Source organism: Vipera ursinii, assembly GCF_947247035.1.
Source record: "Vipera ursinii genome assembly, chromosome: 3".
In the NCBI taxonomy this organism is placed as follows: Eukaryota; Metazoa; Chordata; class Lepidosauria; order Squamata; family Viperidae; genus Vipera; species Vipera ursinii.
Window position 1 is genome coordinate 175,280,086 of NC_139516.1, and position 19,686 is coordinate 175,299,771.

The 19,686-nt window shown below is 40.7% G+C and overlaps 1 protein-coding gene across 1 annotated transcript in view; it reads right to left on the reverse strand.

Moving 5' to 3' along the window:
- The window catches only part of TOX (thymocyte selection associated high mobility group box), a gene marked incomplete at both ends in the record, with an annotated part of 225,648 nt that overhangs the window by 90,298 nt on the left and 115,664 nt on the right, over positions 1-19,686 (reverse strand). The window contains one exon of the mRNA XM_083361215.1: positions 2,206-2,448. Within this exon, the coding sequence (XP_083217341.1) occupies positions 2,206-2,448 (243 nt within the window). The remainder of the gene's footprint in view (positions 1-2,205; positions 2,449-19,686) is intronic.

A 19,686-nucleotide genomic window follows, 5' to 3' on the forward strand; every position in this document is an offset into this window, starting at 1 on the left:
AACTATAGCCATAAAGTCATGAGCCATATGTGAGCCAAATATTTCACTACATGTGGCTGGTAAGATTATACTGAAAAAAAGATATCATTCATACTTCTGATATTGTGAAATACCATAACCTTGCATGAACAGAACATTTAAAATTATATAGCAGCTGATGTTTTCAGATATTGGCCAAAAGGATTTTCATAGATTATTTCCTTTCAAAATTATAGAAAGAGATGCATTTTAAAATGTAAACTGTAAAATCAATGTAAAATAATATTGTAAGATCTGTTCACTTTTCTTCATAAATTAAAATTAAATATAATACTAAAAGTTTTAATTTGTTAAAAAGCTAAGCTCTACTATTTGAAAAACAACTTAAAAGAAGCAAATGACTTGAACCTAAATAAACCATAAACAATCTTGCAGTGCATTTTTTTCTTCTTTTAGGTTATCAAAGTTTTTCCTCCAGTTTTATATTAAAATCCCCCAAGTATCTTGAATACTGTAGTTACCCAACTTGGCTTTTATTTACTTTTTCTTAATGATTTTCTCAGGCTGAATATCTACAAGCTCTCAAAATTCTACTGTTCCTCCTTCTTTGAAAGAAATAGATATGAAATGTCAGTTCTTTAGGGAAATGTTTGGTTTCCAAACTCTAGCCCTCAGTACAGAAAAAGTCTTGCAATATACCATTAGTGAAAACCAGTACGTATGCATTAAATACTATTCTTATCCTCTTAAGATCTTCATATGATTCAGATACATTTCTTTATATCAACTCTGTATTCATTTCATCCCCAAAGGTGAAACATGAAGCAGCATTTAGACTTTATGTATGAACAGAGATTAATTCAGTCCAGAAAAAAAATATTATATATATGTATGTATGTATGTATGTATGTGTGTGTAAATTTTTTTTGGCTTGCTAAAAAAAAATTACACAAATATGAGCTGCCACTGCTGTGGCTACTGCCTGTAGATGGCCTTGGGCTAGGCTGAAACAGGAAATAAGATTTGTCCCGTGTCTGGGACTAAGCAAGTGTATATGTGTATATATATATATATATGTGTGTGTGTGTGTGTGTGTGTGTGTGTGTGTGTGTGTGTGTGTGTGTGTGTATACATATACATATACATATACATATACATATACATATACATATACATATACATATACATATACATATATATATATATATATATATATATATATATATATATACACATTCTAGTTTTCGTGATTCAAAGGACTATTTTAATCCTCAAACATTTGCTAACAATTCAGTAGCCATGGAAATTAACCGCACATGCAGAAAAAGAAATAACAAAGAAAAATGCTGTCTGCAAATCTTTTCTCATAGAATAAATAAAATATACTATTTAATGTTAAAAAAACCTTGAGGCAAGATTGTGATATTGTTACATGCTATATTCAACAACAAAAAAATCCAGTAGTTTTAGTTGAAACTAGCAATGCAATCAAAACTCTTAATTCTACCTAATCATGCATAGTTTTATTATACATACAGTTCTGTGATTTCAGCAATATAGATTATTTCCCTTCTTCCAAGCATGTCAAATATACAATCTGGAAAACATTTCTTAGGAGTGGCATATACAACCTGAACTGGCATGCCAGAGGTTGTTCTCCAGAAAGTGGATGGGATCACAGTGAATTCTAAATTTAATTTAGTTACATTTAAGGGTAATTAAAATGACATGATATTAAACACAGGTAATCTCTATATAATCTTCTCCTCCTGTAAAACATTTACAGGGGACCATAAATAAGGTTTTGAAGGACAACCTGAAGTCTTTACATGCCAGATTCCAAGGTGTCCATCCATTTTATTTATCTTTGGCTTCCAGGAATTATGTATAGTACAGCAGTGTTCTATCTGCAGAAGTATCCACAGTGTGATTGCCTTTCTACTTCTGCCACAATATATACTGTATCTGAAAAACTGAGAAATGGCGAGCAACAAGCAAACCTTATCCTCGTTATGTTAAAAGATCTTCCTCTAACTTCAAAATTAGGACTGTCCTTAATGATTTGGGAAAGAGGGTAATACTTTTTCAATCCCCAAACCTCTTATATCATGTATAATGTAAAGTAAGCTTCTTATCAGATTACAAATAGTACATTGTTTTGGAAAACATACATGAATGCATACATACATGCATACCCACAAACATATATGCAATTAATAATCTTACCACAGACAAAGTATTTGAAAGCATCGTTCCATCTTGGCCAAGCATATTTGAGACTGTGATTTCAGGTAGATCCATATTTTGCGGGTGGAATGGAAGCAGGCCATTATGGTTTATAGGGTGACACAGTGAAGGGTAACCAGATTCTGTATCATTCAAATGTACCAGTGAATTGTCAGGTAATGAAGGTGGAGTAATGGGAGGTATGTTAAAATCTTCACTTTCAAGGCTTTGACCAGGAAAAGACTGTGGAAAGATGAAAGAAAAGTTTTAATGAAACTATCATGAAAACCAAAGAAATCCACTAATATTTCAAAGTGACAAAACACTTTTTCAAACACTGTAAGCAATATAAGGTTTACAAGCAAAATGAAGTTTGTGACTAGCATAATGGTAGGCAATCATTTATTCTCTACACACTTTTAAAGCACCTATCTACTGTATTAAGACATTTGTACTACTATGAATGCTAAGCTTGTAAGCCGCCCTGAGTCTTCGGAGAAGGGCGGGATATAAATGTAATTAAAAAAAAATAGTTTTTTGGAGGTTTACAACCTTTAATATTTTCACTGCTTCCATTAAGTACAATTCTCTCCACTTCAGTGGCTAAATTTAAGGCTTCATTACAATTTTCTAAGAGTCTTCACAGAGCTGAACAGGAGCTAGGGAAGGGAAGGGAATTTATAAAATTAATATTACCTCAAAAAGGCCTCCTAGCATTCATAGCTACTCAAGAGCAGAAAAAATACAAGTGGAGAAATTCTTGTTCTTAAGTATTGTTCTATAGTGCATAAAAGAATAATAAATTTAATTTGCTATACCCAGTGAAAATTAGCCTTAGATACAAAGTGTATTCTATGAAAATACAGCATTTTGATTCTGCTTTTTTATGTTAATAAGAACAATCTTAATAGTGAATACTTATGTCCATCCACAGTTATTGGTAATGTCAATTTAGCTAATCAGAATATTTGGCCTTGGCTAAATCTAACTACTGTATTTTCCGGCATATAAAACGACTGGGCGTATAAGACGACCCCCCAACTTTTGAGATGATTTTCAAGATTTTTCGTCTTATACGCCGGAAAATCAGCGAGCCCGGCAAGGTACGGCCTCCCCTCTCACTGTGGAGGAAGCAGGGCAGGCTGGCGTCTGGCGGGAGCCGGCAGGGCAGTCCTGCGCACGCGCACGCTCCCCAGCTGTTAAGGAGCACTCCTTAGCAGCCGGGGAGCGCGCGCGTGTGCAGGACTGCCCTGCCGGCTCCCGCCCGACGCTCTTCCCTCTTGAGGCAGCATCACTCCCCGGCTCCTAAGGAGTCCTCGGGGATGCTGCCTCAAGAGGGAAGAGCGTCGGGTGGGGGCCGGCAGGACCCGACGCTCTTCCCTCTTGAGGCAGCATCCCCGAGGACTCCTTAGGAGCCGGGGAGCGATGCTGCCTCAAGAGGGAAGAGCGTCGGGCGGGAGCCGGCAGGGCAGTCCTGCGCACGCACGCGCTCCCCAGCTGATAAGGAGTGCTCCTTAACAGCTGGGGAGCGCGCACGTGCGCAGGACTGCCCTGCTGGCTCCCGCCAGACGCCAGCCTGCCCTGCTTCCTCCACAGTGAGAGGGGAGGGCGTGCCTTCCCAGGCTCGCTGATTTTCCGGTGTATAAGACGAATGAGGTTATATGATGACCCCCCAACTTTTGAGATGATTTTCATGGGTTAGAAAGTCGTCTTATACGCCGGAAAATACGGTATTCCCTTAAGAAGAGCTGAGTGGCCTTGTCTCTCCTGAAAATGGGGAACAGTAGAGCAAGAGGCCATTGGTAGCCAAAGATTTCTTGAAAGGGAGATATGATGATAGAGAAATCCAACAAGTCTTTATTTTAAAAAATTACAAAAATGCCATTAAAAGTCCTTTCCAAAATGGGTTAATCAGGGGACAATCATTTCAATGCTCATCTCTGGCATACAACTGGAAATCAACTACTGTATGTGCTCACAAACAAAACAATGTTATTTCTTCACCTGATTTGCTGATTTGCTGATGTTTCCTTGACTAGCTTATGAAAAAGCATGTCTAAAATTTTGCAAACAATTCTGGTAATTTCCAATAATCCTTTACTGCTCTCAATGAGCAGCATGAGCTATTCGTCTGTTTTTTCCACAGATTAAGGTGGCTTTGGGCCAAACTATAGGAAATACCACTCAAGTAGAACCTTAAATGACTCACTCTGTATTGTGAAAGTCAAGAAGTGATCTTGAGACATCCACCCCTAAACTTCACCAGTAGAGTTTCAGGACAACAAAGCAATACTGGCTGTGTAGTAACTTGTGGAACTGTTCTCAGCTGAGGTAAGGCTTATCCAAATTACTGTGCTAGCTGCATCACAACATTGTGCAGGTTTGTTATTTGTATATCAATCTGCCATTCATGCATCATCAAACAAATCAATCCAGAGTTCTCATTCATGGCACAAATGATCAAGCTCAAATTGTTCTATTATGGATACATTATGCAAAATCCTAGCTCTCTGGAAAAGTCTCTATTGCTAGCAAAACTGGAAAGAAAGAGAAGAGAATGACAAGCACCAAAGTAGATGGACTAAGTTATAGTAGCCATGTGGACACCATTATGAGATCTGGAAAAAATATTTTAGGGATAGATCATCATGGAGAAAATCTATGTGGTTGCTAGGAGTAAAAAAATAATATAGTCAATCAATAAATCAATCAACCAATCTGCTATTGATGCTGTAACAATGCCTCCAAAACTGGTTCTAGAGACAGTTGCCTCAAAGATCTATTACCAAATTTTACAGCTAGAGGGCTAGGTCCATTGCCTCTCTGATGGGAGACTACTGAAGCATTCAGGATCAATGTCAGCCCTTCAAAATAGGCAAAATTAAGAAACACACAGCAGCGATTCCAAGGATTGTTCTTTAGTGTTGTTAGGAAGAATAACAAAACCTCAAAGGCACGTTCAATTTTTTCTCTACTCCATCTTACATCAAATAAAATCAAGGTAGGGTTATTTTGAATTTCTTCCTTACACTGCCCTCTTTTTCAGGACTGAATAATATTTTTTTAAAGTTCTGCTTAAATGGTTCACTCATTGCTTCCTCATTCCTGGAGCCAAATCTACATTCCTCTTTAGATGCAAGCTAAGAGAAAATAGTTTAGGATACAATGAGGGCAAAATAGATAGCATGTGTGAGCACAGAAGTGCATACATTGCTCAAATGACTCATGTTGCGTCTTTGTATATTATACACCAAGTACAAATATTTTATACAAACTAATATAAAGACATTCATCTAAATGTTGATTTCTCTATTTTCAATTTCCTGCTGGCTGACAATATTAATTAAGCAGATGGTGAATGACTGACAGAACTGAAATGATAATTTTTTAGTGAACCAACTGCATCATGCTGGATGTCAACAAGAGAAATGAACATTTTTAGAAAATTGGTTTGAATTTTCTTTTTCCCCTTTCTCCTATTTTTAGAGTAAATTGTGTGGTATTTCATTTTTGTTAACTATTTATTTTATTTATTTATTTTATTTTATTAAATTTATATACTGCCCTTTCCCGAAGGACTCAGGGCGGTTTACAGGGCATTTAAAACAACCAATACAAAAGTTAAAAACAAATTTAAAAAGATTAAATCATCCCTAGAATTAAAAACCCCAGTTAAAAATTCTCAGCCTGGGCCGGAGAGCTCAAAGAGCCAGGTTTTCAAGTCCCGGCGAAATGTGCGGAGGTCGGGGGCAGTCCTAAGCTCCACGAGCAGCTGGTTCCAGAGGGCAGGCGCACCCACAGAGAAGGCCCTTCCCCTGGGTGTTATCCGCCAACAGTCTTTTATCGGCGGCACCCTGAGAAGACCCTCCCTGTGGGAGTGCACTGGACGAAGGGAGCTTGATGCCGGCAGCAGGTGTTCACTCAGATATTCCGGACCCAAGCCATTCAGGGCTTTATAGGTCATCACCATCACCTTGAATCTCACCTGGAGGGCAACCGGAAGCCAATGCAGCTCACAGAGTAGAGGTGTTACATGGGAGTATCGGGAAACCCCCATCACAACTCGCGTGGCCGCATTCTGCACCATTTGAAGCCTCCGAGTGGTCCTCAAGGGCAGCCCCATGTAGAGAGCATTGCAGTAGTCTAAACGGGAAGTCACGAGCACATGAGTGACTGTGCATAGGGCATCTCGGTCCAGGTAGGGTCGCAACTGGCGCACCAGGCGAACCTGGGCAAAAGCCCCCCTGGTCACGGCTCCTATATGATCTTCAAAATTGAGCCGTGAGTCCAGGAGGATGCCCAAGTTGTGAGCCCTATCAATGGGGGGTAACACCTCACCCCCCATCGTTAAAGGTGGAATAATCTGGTTAGCCCAAGATGCCGATACGCACAACCACTCAGTCTTGGCGGGATTGAGACGAAGCCTGTTTCTCCCCATCCAGACCTGAACCGCGTCCAGGCAACGGGACATCACGGCGAGGGCATCGCTGGGTTGGTTCGGGGTGGAGAAAAACAGTTGGGTATCATCAGCGTACTGATGATACACCACCCCGAAACCACGAATGACCTCACCCATCATGTAGATGTTGAACAGGAGGGGAGAGAGAACCGACCCCTGAGGAACTCCACAAGCGAGAGGCCTCGAGGTGGATCTCTGCCCTCCAGTCAACACCGACTGCAAGCGGCCCAGGAGATAGGAGGAGAACCACCGTAAAACGGTGCCTCCCACTCCCAACCCCCTGAGACGCCACAGAAGGATACCATGGTCGATGGTATCGAAAACTGCTGAGAGATCTAATAGGACTAGGACAGAGGAGCAACCCCTGTCCCGAGCCCGCCAGAGATCATTCACCAACGCGACCAATGCCGTCTCTGTACTGTACCCAGGCCTGAAACCCGATTGGTACGGGTCGAGATAATCAGTTTCCTCCAGGAACAGAGGAAGCTGATGTGCCACCACACTCTCAACAACCTTTGCCAAAAAGCGAACGTTGGAGACTGGACGATAGTTATTTAAAACAGCCAGGTCCAGGACACGCTTCTTGAGAAGGGGTCTCACCACCGCCTCCTTCAAGGCGGCGGGGAAGACACCCTCCTTCAAAGAAGCAGTTATTACTGCCTGGAACCAGCCTCGTGTCCCCTCCCGGGCCGCATAAACCAGCCAGGAGGGGCACGGATCCAACAAACAGGTGGTGGAGCTCAGCCTCCCCATGATCCTGTCCACATCATCAGGGGAAACAGGATCAAACTCAGTCCAGATAACATGCTCAAGACCGTCCGATTCCACCACATCAGACTCTGCCCAGTCAGAGTCCACGCCGGCCCGGATCTGAGGAATTTTGTCCGTCAGATGATGACTAAACTCCTCGGCCCGTCCCTGTAAGGGATCCTCCCTCACCTCCTAATTAAGAAGGGAGTGAGTCACCCTAAACAGGGTGGCCAGGCGATTATCTGCGGACACGATGAGGGCAGCGAAGTAATTAGCCCTTGCCGTCCTCATCGCAGCAAGATAAGACCTTATAAAGGTTCTTAGCTGCAATCGGTCAGATTCGGAACGGCTGGACCTCCAACCGCTCTCTAGACCCCGTCTCCGACGCTTCATCTCCTGGAGCTCCGCAGAAAACCATGGAGCCCAATGGGATCTGTGCCGGGTCAGAGGTCGCAAGGGTACAACATAGTCGAGTGCCTCAGTGGCCGCCTTTTCCCAGGCATCCACCAAGGCATCAACTGGGCTGTGAATGAGGGCAATAGGTACAGACCCAAGTGCCATCTGGAACCGTTCAGGGTCCATTAGGCGCCTGGGGCGGAACCATTTAGTTGGTTTGTTCTTTAACAAACACTTGGCAAGTATTTTGTTTCAGCAAAACTATATGTTTTACAGTGTTAGCAGTGTAGGTGTAGCAGCTAAGTAGAAGTTATATCAGCACTTTAATGGCCAAACATTTTCTGCTTGTTTACCAAGCATGCTATACTAGTGCATCTTGTAATGCTCAAAAAGTTCAGAAGTATTTGCTATTTGCCTAGATCCCCTCATTTCCTAGTCTATTTTGCTGTTGTCACATACAGACTATAGCTGAGAAGAAACTGCACTGTCATACTTTCAATGAGTCATACTTTCAAGTAGTTATTGTGAATGATCTTTTTGGGGTCCTTTGAGCAAAATATTAAGTTATGCCCTCACTGTATCATAGATAAGAAAGCAACTTGTAATTAATATTTCTAGAATTTTATATAATGGATAAGCAGCACAAACAAAACTCATTTTGCACAAGAAAACCTATCAGTAAATAACATGTACCTTAAGGCATGATTAATAGTTTAACAGAATAACATAGTTGTAAGGGACCTTGGAGGTCTTTTAGTCCAACTCTGCTCATACCATTTCAGACAAATGGTTGTCCAATCTCTTCTTCAAAACCTCCAGTGTTGAAGCACCCACAACCTCTGGAGACAAGTCATTCCACTGATTAATTGTTCTCACTGTCAGGAAATTTCTGTCAGGAAACTCTTCCTTAATTCTAGGTCTGTTCTCTCCTTGATTAATTTCCATCCATTGCTTCTTATCCTGCCTTCAGGTGCTTTGGAAAATAGGTTGATACTGTTGTGCTTCAGTGTCAGCTTGTGGGTACGGCAGCTGAATCGGACAATTCTGAGGAGGAGGAGGAGGAGGATGGGATTGGAGAGCATGCAGAGGAAAGTTCTGAGGCATCGCAGAGCTCTCAGCCAGGCCCCTCCCGTCTTGTTCCTCGTCAGACCCAGCTGTGTGAGCCTGAAAGCTTGGATGAAGATGATTCACAGCTGGCTTTGTTCATGGACGCTCAAAGCAGGAGGCAGACAAGCAGGAGTGAACAAAGGAGGGCAATGAGGCACCTTGGGAGGAGGCAAAGAGAAGCCACGCCTTGAAACTGTGTTTAAAAGGGGAATGTGTGGGAGGTGCTGGTTGCTGAAGGCAACCGTTTGAACAGCTTCTGATTTAGTCATGGTTAGTATTTGTTTTGCTCTGTTTTGGATCTGTTTCATTTGTGTAAATAAATTTGGCTGGCTTACTTTCAGCCTATTGACTATTGAAAAGGGGTTGTCCCTGACATTTCTGCAGGGCCGGTAGTAGGCTGGAACAGAACAGTTACCCCACTTCTTTGGGGCAACCCCTTAGATATTGGAACACTGCTATCATATCACTTCTAGTCCTTTTTTCATTAAATTAGTATATCCAATTCCTGCATCTGCTTTTCATTTGTTTTATAATTAACACCTCTCCTATTGGCTTGTATCAAAGTTAAATGGCAAGCAAAGCCAGTCTCCAAAGTGACTAGATGGCAAATAAAACAAACAGGCTTGTGGTTATCCTCCTTGAGAAGTCCTGCCCATTCCTACTGTGCTTTGGTTTATCACTGTAGATCAGGAACACACTGATCTAAACCCTGTTTTGTCAGCACAAGGAATCACCACAGCCAAGTCCAATTTAGAGATTTAAACTATAGAAATAACTGAGAGGCATCTATAGAGTTGCAAATGTATTGGAAGATTGACCCTTCTAATGAGTAATCCATCTGACTGGCTAATCATGACGTCAAGCTATGAAGATCCCTTGCTTTAGAACTGCCATGATGCTTCTAGCTTGCCTACAGTCTGGAGGGAAGGGGGTGGAAGGTTTGGGATGCACAGGTGGTTGCTATCAGTGTGAGAGCTGAGGCCACTGAAGAGATGTTTTGGTGAATTGAGGTTTTATTCTCATAACAGATGTTTGAAAACTAATTGGACAATGTGACCTGAACTGTCAGAGAGGGGAGGAAAGGTTTTACTTTTTTAATTAACTTTTTCCCGCCATATTGCCAGAGCTGGTAGTCTTTCTATCGTACCAGTATGCTATGCCTAATAAATCTTCACATTAGAGATCACAATGTCTCTGGTAGATTTACTTTGTTGGGCTTTTCAGCCAGAACCCTGACACATGGATTATCAGAAATTGATAGGGAATGGAAATTCTGGAGACCGCGACATAAACATCCAATATTGCATAATGGTTACTTAAATTAAAGTGTTTTATTTTTGCATTCTAATTGACCTGCTTTCTCCTTTTTGGATTTCCTTATGCTGAATTTATGGATTCTTTGAACCAAGCTGTTCTTGAAACACAAGCAGTTATTGTTTGCTTTATTTTTTGTTTATACTTGTTTACACTTCTTTTGGTTTTAATTTTTGTCACTCTGTATATTGATGACTATATAAATTGTATATGTAAATAATCATGCTGTCAATATGTAAATTTACAGTGAATTTGTTTTAAATATTAGCTTTGAAAGGACAAATTTATTGAGAAATCCTTAAACAGAGAGCAATACAGAACTGCATCAGCAAATATTCCTTTTGTTTAATTCTGTATATCTGTATTTGTCTTAATATTATAAGTGTGCTTGCACTCCTAGTGTACATTACATACCCACTTCAGCAGTATGCAGAAAACACAATATTGTGACAAGGAAAGGTGAGGTTCACTTTCTGTGGGGAAGGACAGTACACATCTCCTCTTCCACAGAGCCACAATGGGCTCTGGGTACTGCCAATAAATACCACATGTAACACAAGATTTTATGACAACAAACTACATTATTGTTGATGTTAAAACACAAAGCACGCTATATATTTGGACTGATCACTTAGAGACACAAAGGTTGGTTACAATGTCTTCTAAAAACAGCAGATTGCAAGATAAAATCAAAAGTCCTTTGAGTAATTTCATTCTAAATAACACAATTCCTATAAATAATTCTTAACACATTACAATACAGATAACATTAAAAGTTGCAAAATTAATGTTAAATGGGGACATTTTCAATCACAGATTGACTTCACATCAACTACTTCTCCCTGAGATTTCAGCTGCATATAAATATGCAATAGATACAAATACAGAAAGGAATATGTTACCTGAGATAGACAAAAAATGTACAATTTTGCTGAAAGGATGGTTTAAAATAAACTAAAAGAAAAACAAAACCCTAGATTTTTAAGACTTTGGGAAACTATGCGGTCCAAATGTCCCACAGAAGGCATTTAATTGGAACAATTACAATGCAATTTATTCTATAACATTGTACTGAGCTTTATAAAAATGGTGTAGTTTAATAAATATAAAGTTACAGAGTGAACCTTCTGCATGCAAGTCCAGAATGCCATCTAAACAATTTTGCCTGGAACCATTAGACTGCTTGTATTTAATGTATGTAAAGACTATTATAAGTAGCTCTCCTGACTCTTCAGACATTTTTATAAACTGCAAGAAATATGTGAACAATTAAAAGATATAATTCTGGAAAACAGGCTTCTGTGTGAGACACCAATTTGAGACAACAACATAAACAATAGTAATCTGTGTGTTCGAGTGAAGTATCTTTTTAATTTTGAGTAATGAAGATGTCAAGCCAAATGCTAGAGTAGTTTAACTTAATTAGGTGTCCTGTTTTCCAAGCAGCCTTTCATTTCCCACTGAAAACCCAACTTGTATGCAAGGTAGAAAGAGCAATTTTATCTGTAATGAACACCTCTGGGATTGCACAGGGTAATCATTTGAATGCTATACTAAAGACAGTTGGAGTAAGTAATTTGGGCTTGTTGAGATGCCAGACATTGGGAGAGTAAATAGATTAATCTGTGGCATGCTATTGTTATTGTTTTACTGGGTCAAGGGTCCATAGGTCAAGGTGCCTTTATACCTTAAACATAAGGAACAGTTCACTGCTATTGTCTAATAAGAAGTTCCAAAGTATTTTTATGTTCACAAACAAACCTAGGCAGTAGCCTAATAATGTTCAATCATGTAATGTATTTCCTATGGTATGTTTTTTCCATGATGTATGATTGCTCTAGGTTTCCAAAAAAGAAACTGTATTTTATAATATCTATGTAAAGACATAAAGGTGTGTTATTGTTTGGGTAAAAGTATATGGAAGAGCATGTTATATATATTTGAAGGGACATATCTATACTAGATATTTGGTATATATCTAAGGATATGCTGATAGAGTTCTAGAAAAATAGGTATAAGAAGGTGGCATAATAATAGGCATAAATAGCTTTAGCACTCTAACAGAACATGTATCATTTTGTTTACTCACAAGAAAATAACAGCTTATTGTTACTTTTATTTTATTGAATATAATTTAATTGTTTATTTGATTAACTCAAAAAGCCAAGTAGTTCAGCTAATAAGCACTATATAGAACAGACAGGTCAAACACAAGGCCCGGGGACCGGATCTGGCCCGCAAAGTGGTTTCATGTGGCCCGTGAAGCCATCCTGGAAACAGTGAGGAAATGGCCCCCGCTGCCTTGGCCCAGGCCGGCCAGGAGCCAATGTACAATTTCATGGTGGCCATCTAGGCTGAAACGCATTCAGTCTTAGCTCCACAAGCCCATCTGGAAACAGCGAGGGACCAACTCCTGCTGCGTTGGCCCTGCCCGCTGGGTGCACACTGGGGAGGTATCACCCTTTGTGAGGAATGAAGAAATGCACCATTGCCTGGAAGTGGCCAGCACATGGCACTGCCTACTTGGGGCAGGCTAGGGGCTGGGCAGCGTTGCACTTCTCCTCAGATTCATTCCACCCAGTTCAGCCTCTCGGCACTGTGAGGAGAGTGCCCCGCTGCCTGCCAAAGCCAAACAGGCTGGGGGCTGGGCAGCACTGCGCAGGTAACATCGATTCATGCTGCTCATGGCAGCCCCTCCCCCAGAGCCCACCAAGCCACATATGTGAAGTAGGCGAGGGCCATGTGGTGGCCACTTCCAGATGATGGTGCATTTCTTCATTCCTTACAAAGGATGACACTTCCCCAGCTGCGTTTCTTGCCTGTTTTTCTCCCTCCCTCATCTCAAATATTTTCCCACCACTCTTAGGAAGGAAGGAGAGGGAGGGTCTGAGGGAAGTCCTGCTTTAGTCCTGCCCTGCTGCCCTTTCACCATCCCCTTGCCACCTCCTCCTGGCCTATCCTGGGGAATCTCCCATCCTATTGCTAAGGAAGCTTTGGATACAAAGCCAGGTCTCCTCACATGGAGAGGGAGTGGGCCTCCCTCTTGACTTTGCCCTCATACCCATCATGAGCAACCTGGCTAAGAAGAGCAAACACAGCAGCAGGAGCCTTGAGGAGGAGGTAAGTGCAGCTAGGCACCCGCTTGGGGAAGTGGGGCTCGGCTTAGTGCCACGGGTGCTTGAGGGCTGGGCTAGGCATTTGGCCTCCGCGCTACTGTCCAGCCCCCTCCCCCCGCATGGCCTGAGAGGAACAGTGAAGCTCCTCCAGTGGACCATGCCTTGGCACTTGACCTGGTCACATCACCTTCTGCCAGAGACCCTCAGATCTGTCTCACTCCTGCCCAGGCCCCCATAAGCACCCTTGACGCGAACAATGTAGAGCTGCCCATGCCCACCCAGTCGGCCACACACACTCTAGCCACGCCTACCCAGTAGGCCGCACCCACCCTGGCCACACCCACCTGCCCCCCCCCCCGAGGGTAACATCAATGCTGATGAGGCCCTCAATGAAATTGAGTTTGACACCCCTGGTATAGAACATTAGTGGTAATACATAAACTTTACAATGACACACTTTTAAAAATGAGGTGTAAGTTCTTTCTTTCGTATACAATTAAAGGCACAGATATCAACCTGAAAGGGGGGGGAAAAAGCTAGAATCCAGTACAATACACGCTTAGGGAAATTTGCTGTAAAACAAAAAATGCAATCACTAATACACAAAGCTAATCAACAATGCAACTGTAAAACAAAATACACAGATGATATTCAATGCTGAATTATCATATTAAATCTGAAAAGAATGAGAAATTCACTCATGTGATTAATATTAACTTTTATACTATCATCTATGAAAATTAATTCCAAAGCTCAGATGGAGCATTTTTCACATTTCAGGTTATCAGATGTCTAAAGACTTTTAAAAGTAATCAATCAGCAGGAGAACCTATCTCCAATGTGTTCATTATTCCCACATCAGATTTTTCCAGATATACTAAATTCATTTATTCAAAATGGCCAAGAGTCCTAGTCTTGGGGAAAGTTTAACACATCTAGAGGACATCAGAATGGAAGACTATGTTAAAATAATTTTTCCCCTGGCTTGAGTTTACAAGTTAGCTCTGAAGAGTGTTACACATTAGAAGAAAGTGCTTAATCCCATGAGTTTCTTTGTTATATTAATATATGGATAATATCGCCATGAAATTCTTATAGATGACAGTAGAGAATTGCCACAAGGAGATGATAAATCTCTCCTTTGTTAAACTTTACTCCTCCTATGCTAAAGTTTAGCTATTAATAAAATTGCCATATTTTACTTGGTAAATGTAGATATGAACATAGTAAAAAATATTGTAAAAGCTATCTGGAATCCATAGTTCTATGTTAATAATAGTTACTAAGAATACAATATTTACATATATAAAATATATACCAGTCCAGAAGCACCAGTCTTTCGGGACAAGCTAAAAGAATATTAATTTTAATGGTACAGTTATACTTCTGGCTTATTTCCAAGAATGGCTGTCTGTGGAAATCATTTCAAGTCTAGTATTACAATCTTCGCTTGCAGCAACATCACAAGAACAGTAGTGAGCCATATGTTGCTACTTAGCAACTTAGTACATAAGTCCCAAAGCATGTACTGATTTGAAAAGTGAACAGAAATGATAATTGTCAAGTAATGCTGTGAGGCAAGTTGTCTTGGATTACCAAATTATACAGATGTTTGATGTTCTACTTTTCATAATTGACATATGTGTTTTTATTTATGTTAGCCTTAAGGTGATAAGTTGATTTTAAAAGTCTTAAAATAAGACACAAGGATTTTTCCATTAATACACATTCTAACCAACGCTAAGGAATGTTAATATCAGCTTTCATTTTAATGCACATGCAAAATTTCAAATCATGCATAACTGCAGAAATAGACTGCTAAAATGTAATTATTTTAAATAACACTTTTATTTCATACTACCTGACAAAATAAGTCATGGCTCTTATAACTAAAAATCAGCCACTCAGTAGTCCACTTAGCTGGATAATTTGTTCTCCTTTTCCCTCAGCACAGCTGCCACCAACCACCTAAGAATTCTTTAAGAGAAATGGAGGAAGGAGCCTGTCAACCACCACGAAATTTTAGTCAGCTAGACTTTTACCTTCTGGATAGCATCTTTGTTTGTTTAGATTTATTTAGACCTGCCATATCTAGGCTGCAAACAAATATTAAATGGCAGCAAAGAGCATTTTCTGCATCGCTTTACAGTGGTAGCCCACATTTTAGCAACTCAGATCCAGTAGCCATACACTTACTGCATTTATTTACAACTGATTAACAAAATGGTGGACAGAACAGGAAACATTAACAGGTTATCTTCATGTTAGTGTCTTGTTGTAGTGGATTGTTAGAGGAATGTCTGAATTGGTACCTACTTGGATGGAGGCTGCAGGGGTTTTGGACTTGGACTTAGATTTGCATATATTTAAGCTAATTTTCCAGAGAATGGGCTGTGTTTGCTGCACTGACCATGCCTGCCACATTTGTTATACCAGTAGACCTGGTGGCAGACCTGTGGAGCTGGCCCATCAGTACTGTGTGCTTTTTTGTTGTGGACATTTCTGCTGTATGGGTTCTTTTCTTTGGACTGGGTTTGTTAGCAATTAATTAATTTGTATTTCATATTTCTAGACTACCCATTGCCTTCAAAGAGAGAGTTTGGCTAGGGCAGGGGTAGGCAACCTTGGCTCTTTTATGACTCATGGACTTCAACTCCCAGAATTCCTGAGCCAGCCATGCTGGCTGAGGAATTCTCGGAATTGAAGTCCATGAGTCATAAAAGAGACAAGGTTGTCTACCCCTGGGCTAGGGGGATGGTCACTGTGAGCAGTCCCCAGTCTTGGAGAGATGGTTCCTCCTTTGAAGGTTAAGGATGAGCTGAAGTATTAAGCTAGTGAAAAGAAGTGGATATATGGTAGGAGACAGTGAGCAGGCCATTCTTAAGGAATGCAAGCCAGATGTTTTATTGTAGTTTTGTATTCCAGCTCCTTAATCTCAGCCCTTATACACAGTCAGCAGACTTCCGAGGCCCTGGCTTTCAGCTGTTAAATGCTAAGTTAGTCTGTAACTGTGCTTCCCTTATTTGCAATTTAATCACCAATGAGAGGGACAAGCTGACATGTATTACTAGACTTGGTGGCTCTAGAAGAGAGGGTGGCCCTTTTGGAGACATATCCAGGTGTGTTTTGGGTGTGGCAACAGCATTTAACAGGGAACAAACCTGACCATACTTGGGTTAGAGCCACTATTACTGCCTATTTGTGGTGGTAAGAGCAGTGAAGTATCAGTAGCAGGGTTGTGTAAGAATTTATTCTGTAGCTATCAGGCAAAATTGCTCAAATTTGCTCACAAATGGATGTTAATCTTGTTGCAGATCCAGAGATGGAAAGAACATCGATCACTTTTGGATGATATCTGGCATAGGCAGAATGAGGGTTGTCCATTTTTGCCCTACTTGATCTCTCTTGGGCTTTTAATATCATCCACCAAGGTATCTTCTGGACTGGCTTAGAGGATTGGGGGTGAGTAGCACAGTGTTGTCTGGTTTACCTCTTTTCTCTGTGTTTAATTCAGTCAATGGTGATTGGGTAGAGATCTTACTTTTGGCTCTTACTGTGTGAGGTACCCCAGGGTTTGGTGCTGTCTCTGCTCCTATTCAACATCTACATTAGGCTGCTGGATGAACTAATTATTGCTATGGGATGGCATATCATCACTACATTGATACCTAATTATACATCTCTGCCCTGGTGAATTCAATGATGCCATATACAGCTCATCCTGGTGCCTGGGGTGTGTGAAGGGAATCCTGTGGGGCTATGGGCTTTGGGATTTGCTGGATTTCTATGCCTATGCCATCTATAGTGAGGTATGGGATTGTACTGCCCCAAACAGAGACCTTGTAAATTCACAATTCCTGGTCAAAGAGCAGGTTGGGGTCATGGCTAGGAGGGCCTCTGCACTCCTTTGCATGGTGTGCCAGCTGCATCCTTTACTACATTGGTGGGCTGTGTTCACAGTTACCTATGCTCTAGTTACCCCTCAACTGATTACAGGCTCTACATGGAGCTGCCTATGAAGAGCATCAGAAGCTTTATCTCATGCCCATTTTATTTTTTTCTGAATAATAGTTTTTTATAAGTTAACTCTTTCATAGTTTTAGTGTACACTGCCCAGAGTCACTTTTTCATGAGAGAGCAGCCATATAAATTTGATGGATGGATTAATAAATAATGCCTCCAACTATTTTGGGAAGATAGTAACCATTCTAAAAGGAGGTAAATAATAAATGCTAAATAGTTAAATAAATCAGGATATCCATTTTCCTTCCTTTCCCTTTTTTTAGGAATCCTTGATCTAGTTTATATTCGTGAATTAAAATGTGTAACCTGAATAAGCTGTCTTTCTATTTTAGTTAAATATATGTCTTAAGTAGAAGATTTGGAAAACTCAACAGTGGCCACAGGATTGGAAAAGATCAGTTTACATTCCAATTCCAAAGAAAGGCAGTGCCAAAGAATGTTCAAACTATCGCACCATTGCACTCATTTCTCATGCTAGTAAAGTTATGCTTAAAATTCTACAAGCTAGACTCCAGCAGTATGTGGATCGAGAACTACCAGAAGTACAGGCAGGATTTCGAAGAGGCAGAGGAACTAGAGATCAAATTGCTAACATACGCTGGATCATGGAGAAAGCTAGAGAGTTCCAGAAAAACATCTACTTCTGCTTCATTGACTATGCTAAAGCCTTTGATTGTGTGGATCATAACAAACTCTGGCAAGTCCTTAAAGAGATGGGCATACCAGACCATCTTATTTGTCTCTTGAGAAATCTATATGCGGGTCAAGAAGCAACAGTGAGAACTGGACACGGAACCACTGATTGGTTCAAAATTGGGAAAGGAGTCCGGCAACCTGTATACTGTCGCCTTGCCTATTTAACTTATATGCAGAGCACATCATGAGAAAGGCAGGGCTAGATGAATCAAAAGTTGGAATTAAGATTGCCGGAAGAAACATCAACAACCTAAGATATGCAGATGATACCACTCTAATGGCAGAAAGTGAAGAAGAACTAAAGAGCCTCGTGTTGCGGGTGAAGAAGGAGAGTGCAAAACTTGGGTTGAAACTAAACATTAAGAAAACCAAGATCATGGCATCTGGCCCTCTCAATTCCTGGCAAATAGATGGGGAAGAAATGGAAGTAGTGACTGATTTTATTTTCCTGGGCTCCAAGATCACTGCAGATGGGGACTGTAGCCAAGAAATTAAAAGACGCTTGCTCCTTGGGAGGAAAGCCATGGCAAATCTAGACAGCACACTAAAAAGCAGAGACATCACCCTGTCAACAAAAGTGCGTATAGTCAAGGCTATGGTCTTCCCAGTTGCAATGTATGGCAGTGAAAGCTGGACCATAAGAAAGGCTGAGCGCCAAAGAATTGAAGCCTTTGAACTATGGTGCTGGAGAAGACTCCTGCGAGTTCCTTGGACTGCAAGGCGATCAAACCGGTCAGTCCTAGAGGAGATCAACCCTGACTACTCTTTAGAAGGCCAGATCCTGAAGCTAAAACTCAAATACTTTGGCCACCTAATGAGAAGGAAGGACTCACTGGAGAAGAGTCTAATGCTGGGAAAGATTGAGGGCAATAGAAGAAGGGGACGACAGAGAATGAGGTGGCTGGATGGAGTCATTGAAGCAGTAGGCGTGAGCTTAGATGGACTCCAGAAGATGGTAGAGGACAGGAAGGCCTGGAGGAACATTGTCCATAGGGTCGCGATGGGTCGGACACGACTTTGCAACTAACAACAACAACAAGTAGAAGATCAGCAGAAGGCAATGACCACATTAGAAAATGCAGTGGTTTACTATTGGTTCTTGTAAAGAGAAACATAATGATTCTCTGAAAAGTAGCAGCTGCTTTGTAACAGCAGCCATTCAGAGAGTTTGTGCTTCTACACTTTCTACTTTTGATTCAAAGCCCTGAAGATATAAACAAGATGATGTCTAGTTGCTTTAATCTAACAATACTGCTAAACTTGTCAAGACAAGCTTTGGGCACAAAGGTTACACAAAAATATCTCTCCCAATTTTTTTACTCAAACATTTATGTTAAAAATTATCAGCAAAGCAGAGAATTTTCAGATAAGCAAGTTCAATCATACCAGTTCATTGCTTCAAAAGAATTAATTGCCTCCCTGCCTCACTCCCTAATACTGAACAACATGATCTACTTTTGTAAAGGATCCTTATGTTATTAAAGAAATATAGTAAACTTATAATTATGACAAGTATATGCAGTAGTTTTCAAATATTCCATTTAAATATTACTTAAAATGCATTTTTAAGGAAATCAATTTCTGAATAAGATGTTTATTTGAAAATTCAATTTTAAAAAA